The sequence below is a fragment of the Vespa crabro genome, chromosome 21, assembly GCF_910589235.1.
Source record: "Vespa crabro chromosome 21, iyVesCrab1.2, whole genome shotgun sequence".
Taxonomy (NCBI): domain Eukaryota; kingdom Metazoa; phylum Arthropoda; class Insecta; order Hymenoptera; family Vespidae; genus Vespa; species Vespa crabro.
The window spans coordinates 3,847,403-3,857,068 of record NC_060975.1 but is presented as its reverse complement, the minus strand read 5'-3'; the positions used below and the strand labels follow the sequence as shown (position 1 = coordinate 3,857,068).

General features: G+C 29.6%; 1 protein-coding gene across 4 annotated transcripts in view; it reads right to left on the bottom strand.

The window, feature by feature from the left end:
* The window catches only part of LOC124431382 (ADAMTS-like protein 4), a 92,877-nt gene extending 83,553 nt beyond the window's left edge, over window positions 1-9,324 (bottom strand). For 2 of the 4 annotated variants that reach the window (XM_046979234.1, XM_046979235.1), the window contains exon 1: window positions 422-491. In XM_046979234.1, coding sequence (XP_046835190.1) covers window positions 422-452 — 31 coding nt within the window. In that variant the 5' untranslated portion in view covers window positions 453-491. Of the gene's footprint in view, window positions 1-421; window positions 492-3,925; window positions 4,058-9,119 lie in introns of those variants that run through there. The other 2 variants (XM_046979238.1, XM_046979239.1) reach the window with 2 other exon arrangements.
* Window positions 9,325-9,666: the final 342 nt, after the last annotated feature.

Here is a 9,666-nt window from a genome sequence, read left to right as displayed (position 1 = left end):
GAGACGAAGATTCTCAACATAATTAATATTCGTCTCACGATGTCAAATTCAATTTACATGCAACACGTCTTTTTCTTGAATGATCTAACTCAAAAATGTATGTAAATATATATATATATATATATATATATATATATATATATATATGTATAATTCATTTTTGCAGAGACAAAAATTCTCAATGTAATTAACGTCTCAACGTAATTATATTTGTTTTTTTTTTGAATGATCTAAAAGTGATCTAAATTAAAAAATCAACCGTAGCACTTTTTTTTCTCATTTCATGAACTAATCATCGAATCAGATGTAGATTGTTGATATAGTTGACATTGAACAATTAGAACGATATGATTTCATATTTTAATTGATAATCAGCAGATGCGAAATAATCCCCCTTCTTTCGATCATATGTTTTACTTACATAAAGCAGACACGGATCGAACATTCTTCATTTAAGGTTCTAACTAAACTTATGGCTAATCTTGACACTCCCAACGTCCGAACATAACCGTCTCTGCGTCATCGCAACTAACTTGGCTTGCTCACATACAGGATGTTGCAAAATTTAGAATTTCCATGTCATTGTTAGAATGAGGATGAGTAAAAAAAAAAAAAAGAGAAAAAAATAATTCATAGATCAAATAATACGGCATTATAATTAATCCCCGACGTTTCAATAATTCTCTTCTTTTTTTTTCTTCGAATTAACGAATTAAATTTGTCTATAACTTTTCACTTTCTAAATTACTCTTACACACTCTTACGTACGAATCATTGAAATATTTATAATTCGAAGAAAAAGATAAAACAAAGAATGATTTCTAGATCATATAGGTCGGTGTTATCGCCTATTAACGACGTTTAATCATTCTTTGTTTTTGTAATGCGAAACGATATAAACAACAAACATAAGTGGATAAATTAAATCTTTCTATATTTTCGCCATTTCAAAATTATCCTTACACACTCGTTTACAAACTGCTAAAATATTTATAATTAGTTTTGATAGTTAGAATAAGAAAAGAAAAACGAAGAAACAATTTCTAGATCAAACGGATCAATATTATTATTAATAGAGAGGACTATTTAAAATTTTGTTACAATTTTACGATGTAAAAAAAAAAAGAGAAAGAATTAAGCATTGAATTGTATTATCCTATACTTAACATTCTCATAATTAGTTACACATGGTCATATTTACGTATAATAACGTCTATGATGTTGCAAAATTTAGAATTATTTTAATTAATTAAAAAATAAAAAAAGAAATAAATAAATGATTTCTAGATCAAATATATCAGTTTTGTCGTCAACATTTTAACTTTTTTCTTTTTTTTTTTTTCTAAATAAAACAAGTAAATACACCAAGAGATAAATAATAGATGATACTTATAAATTCAAATATTTTTTATAACATATGAACGATGACTCAGACGATCATATTAATCACGTATTAACAAGATGACACAAATTTTGTCGAAAAGAAATCGCGTAGGAGTCTCGTTTGTGGAAATTTAAGTAGCAAATGATAATGGTATTTATAAGTTAAAGCGATACCTACATTCGACTTCCTTCTTTCGATTCGAATAAGAATGAATAATATTCGAAGGGGCATATATCAGCAAATATTTTTTGCAACAGCCAGTACATGATATCGGTACGCTCGGTAGTGTAGTTAGAGTCCTAACGTGAGTAGAGTGCAACGTATTGCCACAAGGTCTCAGCCGGGCCGATTGCACGCAACAAGTACTCATCTCAATTGGCGATTATGGCCTCATAAATTCATTTTGAGACGAAGTTGAACGAACATCACGTAGGAGAATGAAAGAGTGGAAGGAAGAGGGGAGAGAGAGAGAGAGAAGGAAGAAGGGAAGAGAAAGAGAGAGAGAGAGAGAGAGAGAGAGAGAAAAAAACGTTTACTCTTTCTTCTGTTATGCCTTAATCCTCACCTCGAGTGAGAAGATCAGTACGTCGTTCTTTACTTTTGAACGAAATGAAAAATCAATGAAAATAATCGATGAACAACGTCGTCGTATTCATTGGATGGAGTCTAGTTGAAAGGAGAAAATAAAAAAAAAAAAAAAAAAAAAGAAAAATAATCAATCACAAGTGAAGCGAACAATTATTAATTCACTCGTTGGATATCAACATTCGCAGATTTCCCGAGACGCGGTAGAGTTCGGTAAACTATAAAATACAATCCATGGTTGGCCTAATAATAGAACGCGATATCGGTCCTCCGAAGAGCGATTAAAAAAGAATCATTGCTCGAAACGTTACAGACAGGATGTCCCATTAACAAATTGGCGCGACAGCCAATGGAGATAGCGGGAGAATCGTTACCGCAAGTCACGTCTTATCTATCGGCCATGTTGGCCTTGAAAGAAAAAAAAGAAAAAAAAAAAAAAAGAAAAACGAAGAATGTTTTAACCGTGTCATACGTTCGTGTTTTGTTTGGGGAAAAGAAAAAAAGAAAAAAAGAGAAAAAGAAAAAAACAATGTTGAACTTTTTACATAGAAATAAGAATTCGCCAACAGGAAAAATCTATTCGATAAGGCAACACAAGTATAATATATAATAAGTACTTACGTACATATATATGTATGTATATATGTATATGTATTATATCGATGAATCATTTCTCATAGATTATTTTTTATCTTAGATCAATCTTTAAAAATTACTTTCAAATCGTATCTCATAGGTATATATAGTATATACAATATATGTGTGTATGTATATGCGCATGTATTAATGTATATACGTATATATATATATATATATATATATATATATATATATTACGTATGAATATACTACTATATAGTTATATTAGAAGGATATATCGAGATAGGAGAATCAATATCCTTTCTATAGGAGAGAAAGAGAAAGAGAGGAGGGGGAGGGAAGGGATAGCTACTGGCATCCCCCACTTATAGGTAAATGCAACCGAGATTCCACTGGGTAACTAGATATCGAAGTTGTTGGATAGCCGCAATAGTACGTTATCGCGGCAATATGAGAGTTTCAAAAGCAAGCGTCCATCGAACGGTCTCGGAAGAAGAGATATCGATTACGAAATAGGATTAAGGAGGTGCGAGAAGAAGAAAAGAGAAACAAAAAAAAAAAGGAAAAAAGAAAAACCTTTGGACCACTCTTTTCATCCTCGATAATTCCCAATTCCACAATCAATATTTTTTAGAGTTGATCAGTTTTCTATAGAACGTGAGTGATCTCTCTCTCTCTCTCTCTCTCTCTCTCTCTCTCTCTCTCTCTGTCTGTCTCTCTTCTTGGATTAACGATCTAATTCTGGTTTCCCTATTTTAGATGAAAATTTTAATACGGATAAATCAAAGACACTATTATTAACATGTATTCATATCTATCCATCTACCTATATATCTATCTATTTATCTATCTATCTATCTATCTATATATATATATATTCGATCTACCCTATGGTTAATCTCTATTCGGTTTATCACGATTTTAGATCTCCGTAGATAATCCATATTTTCAGAAGACATTTATATACCTAGACGCATTTATAAAAGTATCTATTACATCAGTGGACTCTGTAATCCGATCCGTCGAGTATTCCCCTGGTCAAGAAATAAATAGATAGATAGATAGATAGATAGATCAAGGTAATAATAAGAAATATATAAATAAACGTAATAAGAAATTATCGATTTTCGAATAAATCTCAATTTGCGAATCGAAAGATCATACTCATGTAACCGTGCATTTCATTTGGCAAAGCAATTTCGTAATGACGCTTGAAAAGGATGATTGCCCCCAGGAACATGAAAAGGTCTGCTCGTACGTTCTTCGTATATATAAAGCTTTTGCGAAGATAATGCGCATAAGTAGAGCGGCTTTAAGTCGGAGCATTACCGTTCACGATAAAATAACAGTGATTACCTTGTGCCCGCGGTAGAAACTCGGAGCGTCGACGGCGCCTATCGCGATCGGCTAGCGACAAGTAAAAAGACGTCCTCTTTGGAGTAGAGTTCCTCCTACGTATTCTCCTCTTCTTTCTTCTTCTTCTTTCCTCTTTACCATCCATCCCATCACTCCCTCTCTCCTTCCACCTAGTCCTCTCTCAAACTGTTCATTTCCTTCCGGTCTTCCTCAAACGATCCATAAGGTTCACACGAATCTAATCTGTTAACTAATTAACTAACTATCCAACTAATGAACTAACAAACTAACAAACTAACAATACTAGTAACATTAACTATCCCCATGATGAGGATATATATCCTTAGATCGTACATGATTTTCTCTTCTGAAGTAGCCGACTCTCGATCGATCAAACAGCAGGTGTGTCTTCGATTAATTAATTTCCCTTGATCATGATTTACATAATTGGACACGGAACGGACCGAGAACTAGTCGTTCTCTTCTTCCTCAAAGATCTCAGACAAGTTGACAAGGTCTCTAAAGAGGATTTCAGAAAGCAAATATGTGTATTAACTTGTGTTGATACCGATTGAAATTGATGGTATTTGGTTAGCCCGATGATTCGTTACAATTAACTATGTCCTACCAATATTTCGATTTGATTGAAGCTTGTTCTTCTTTTTATTTTTTCTTTTTCTTATTTTTTTTTTCTTTTTTTTTTTTTATTATTAAAATTATAATACATCAAAATATATGCATTAGTTTTGATTTGTTATATTCAAATATTAAGATATTATGGTAGAGATAATGTACGATTGATAAACTTTATATCGGGATTCATGATTTCTAATTAAGATTATAATATAGATCGATGAATATATTATTCATAATTTCTTAATATAATACGTATATGCGCTAATATAGGAATAAATGATGAAAAAAGGAGTACGGAAGAAATATATTTTATATAAGCATGTCTAATCAATTATTATCTAATCGAATAAATAGGGGAGAGAGAGAGAGAGAGAGAGAGAGAGAGAGAGAGAATTATGATGATTATTTATGATCAAATATACATGCATGTTATAATATTGCATTAATTATAGAATTTAATACAGAATATTATTTAGAATATTTGTTATACATGAAATATTATAATATATATAAGAGAATAATAAAAAATTTAATATAGAAAATATCAATAGAAAAATAGAAAAATATATTTTTTATATAAACTTAGCTAATTAATTATTATCTAATCAAATAGAGAGAGAGAGAGAGAGAGAGAGAGAGAGAGAGAGAGAGACAAAGAGAGAGAGAGAGAGAGAGAGAGGGATAGATAAATAGAAAAAGAGAGGGAGAGAGAGAGAGAATTATAGTGATTACTAATGATGGAATATACACGCATATAATATAATAGAATTAAATATAAAATTTAACATACATAACAATACATTCTTAATAAAATATGCATAAGAATATATTTAGAATATTTAGTGTATTAAATATAGGATAAAATTTAATATAGTAATTATCAATAGAACAAATAAAAACTCACTAATTAATTATTATCTAATCGAGTGGAAAGAGACAGAGAAAGATAATAATTCGTGATCAAGTCAAGTATATGCATACACAAATTTAATAATAGAAAATAAATTATTAATAGAACAACGGGGAAATATATTTTATATAAATCTGACTATAAGTCAATTATATATATATATATATATATATATATATATATATATATATATATATATATACATACATATATACATACATACATATCGAATCGAATAGAGAGAAAGAGAGAGAGAGAGAGAAAGAGAGGGAGAGTGAGAAAGAGAGAGAGGAATAATGATTCCCATTGGTCGAATATTTTCAAGACGTGATTTTTAGCTCATGCTTAAGATTTCTTCGAAACCGTTCACCAATAAATCCTTCGATCACAAAGAATCATTCAAAAAAAAGGACTAAACTTGGCAGGCTTTCTCCTATCTTCTCTCTCTCTCTCTCTCTCTCTCTCTCTCTCTCTCTCTTTCTTTCTCTTAATATCGAATAAACTAGTACAAACGCGCGACGTGGTAGAATTTTGGAAGGTGAAGCTTCCAAAGAGAACGGAAAGGGATGAGAGGAAAGAAGAGTACAAAGAGCAGATTTTTTTCAGCAACAATGGAATACCGAGGCGTCAAGGTGGGCGGATGTTGCATCATATAAACTGCGGCATTAAAATTTTTCTATGGCCAAACTGGCTGGGTGCGACGTCGGAACAACAACAATAACAACAACAACAGCACCAACAACAACAAAAACCACGACAAGGACGATGACGACGACGACGACGATGACGACGACGACGACGACGGAAGAGAAAAAAAACGAAAAAGAAAAAAGAAAGAAAAAGAGGAGAAAGAAAGAGAAAGAGAAACGAGGGAGCACGCGGCATGGGAATCGTTGCTAAGACGGAAAAGAATATCTCTCGGTGAATTCAATTCGTAAATTATACAAAAGAAAACTAATATAACAACAACAATAACAACAATAAAATAAATAAATAAATAAAGGAAAAAAGAAAAAGGAGAACAAAAAAATTGCAAACACGAACGAACAAACAAATAAACAAATAGATAAATTAATTAATTAATTAATTATTTATTTAATTAATTGATTGATTGATCGAATAATCGCAATTGGCGTTGCAACGAGCGATGATTAAAATCTCGTAGAAATGTTCCCTTAATGAATGTTTTTCCTTTGTTTTCTTTTTTTTTTCTTTTGTGTCATTTTTTTTCTCTTTTTCTTTTCTTTACAATCGAAACAATTTCTTTCGATTGTTATTATCTATCTTCCGATTACGTGCATACGTAGATAAGTACAAGTGCGTATCGAGAATCGATTCGTTTCGATCATTCCGAACGTCGGAAGCATTGTGTCCTCGCACGATCTTAAACGCCGTAGAAACCACTCCCTTTCTTTTTTTCTCTCTCTCTCTCTCTCTCTCTTTCTCTCTCTGTCTCTCTCTCTCTTTCTCTCTCTGTCTCTCTCTGTCTCTCTCTCTCTTTCTCTCTCTTTCCGTCTTCTTGATCGTACACTCGCCCCCCATGGTGCCGACCTACCCCATGGGTGGATCGAACCTTCCATACCGTTCCTAATCGAATCGATGTGACCCCATTGACACGTCGTGTGGAACAAGCGTATACTCAACTATCCAATTTATGCTTAGTCATTTTTTAAATACAAAATCTACGAAACTTAGAATCAACAGAGTTTTTTCTTTTTCTTTGTCCTGTTTTTTTTTCTCTTTTGCTTGTTTTCGTTTCTTTTTTTTCTTTTTCATTTTCTTTTTTTTTCTTTTTTTTCTTTTTTAAGTTATTTCTTTTCATTAATTCTTTTTCCCTCCATTTTTTTTTTTCGTCTTCATTGGACTATTCATAAACTCGTTTCACGAGATTTATCGTTAGAGCTTTATCGATCGATATAAAAGAGGTATGATCGAACAATCGAAATAAAAATTAAGACTTAAAGAGAAAGAAGACGTGCCTTTTCCGTTCACCTCGAAGAATCTACGAAGAGTGCCGCTCCCAGTCGATAGAATCGCGTTCAATTGTCGTCGATTGAATACACTTATCATATTCGTTTATTATTTTTATTTATTTGAGAAGAACGCACAATTTTAATGTATATATATATATCTAACTAATTACTTATTAAGCTTTAATTTTAATATATATATATATATATATATATATATATATATATATATATATATATATACATATACCTAAATAATTATTAAAAAACGATTAAACAATTTATTCTTATTTGCGTAAGAGAAAATATTCACCGTCATTGCACATTAATACCTGTTAAATATGGAAAGAAAAAAATATAACGTACAAAATGGCAGTCATTGTAATTACATTGATTATATGTCTTTTTAAATTTAGCACGACAAAGTTTGACCTTTGAAATGCGCGTAATCTTAATAGGTCAAATACGTATTTTTTTTCTTTATTTTTTTCTTTTTTTTTTTTTGTTTTTCTCTTTAATTTCGAATGAAAAAATGGCGTACAAAATGACTGTCATCTTGGTAAGTCGATTACATATTTTTCTTTTTGTTTTAATTTTGAATGGAAAAAAATGGCACACAAAATGACGATCATGCTTCGTCACATTTTACGTTGACAATATTTCCCTCCCCCACTCACCCCGCTTACCCGTTCTTATCTTAATCTTTACTTTTGCTCCAACAGCCGTTAGATATTCTCTACGTCAGGATGAATATTCAAAGTATCGATCCTTCTCTATTGCATTTTTAAACAAAGTTGTTCCCTTTGTGTTCCACATTTTTGCGTGACGACGCAAAAGACAGGCGGAGAATATATATATGTGTATATATATATATATATATATATATATATATATATATATATATATTTCTTTTTTGTTTTAAGTAATATATTTATAAATTATTTCATAATATATTTATTATAAAATTATATATTTGTATTAATTTATATTTAATATTTTTTGATTTAAATTAAAATCTTTTGTATTTATTATTTTTTATTTTAATATTTAATAATTTATATTTAAAAAAATATTTAACAGATTTAAATATTTTTTATATTTATATTTAAATATTATATATTTTATATATATATACATATATATTTTAAAAGAATATATTTATAAATTATTTTATAATATATTTATTATAAAATTATATATTTGTATTAATTTTATTTAATATTTTTTAATTTAAATTAAAATCTTTCTTATTTACTATTTTTCATTTTAATATTTAATAATTTATATTTATATTTAAATATTATATATTTTATATATGTACATACATACATATATATATATATATATATATATATATATATATATATATATATATATATATATATCTTATTTTTAATTGTGTAACGTTCCTCATTACATATATTTAATCAAACAACAATATCGTCAAATGACAATGATTAATTAATAATTGTACAATATGATTAAACGATTATAAATAGTTGCATAAATACGATAATAAGGCAACAGGTTGAGAAAAGCTTCAGAAATATTTTTTATAACGATGTTATGGTGTGACACGAAAATATATAAAAAAAAAAAAAAAATGAAATTCGAATGGAAAAGAAAAAAAGAAAAAAAGAAAAAAAGAATAAATAAAGGACAAAGGAAATAAACTCACCACCGTTCGATCGTCCTCTCGAAAATGCATCAGGAATTTGTAGACATTGATCGAACAACGACGATATTTGTAGACGTCCATCCAAGTATCTGACATCGTTCTCTCGAATCGATCTCTTTTGTACGAATACACACCTTCTCTGATTAACCTATTCTGTTTATCACAATGTATCCTTTTCGATCGAAACCGACACACGAAGGAGTTACTTTGAAAACCTATCGGATTATCCGTAGATCAACGACGCAATTGTTCCTTTATAGAAATCGTAGATATGTCTTTGTTGTTATATTAAAAAAAAAAAAAAAAAAAAAAAAAAGAAAACGACACGAGTCCGACAGTGTTAACATTGTTCGATATAATTATTTTTTTCTTTTTTTTTTTTTCGATTTATTAATAATGTCAAATGTTCTCTAAAGAAAAACAAATCAACGTCACGATATCGTTTCTATTTAATTTACTTTTTATATATGATATTAAATTGAGAAATGATAAAACAAAAATATTATTTTCCATGATAACGCGTAATTAAAACTTCGTAACGGTCAAT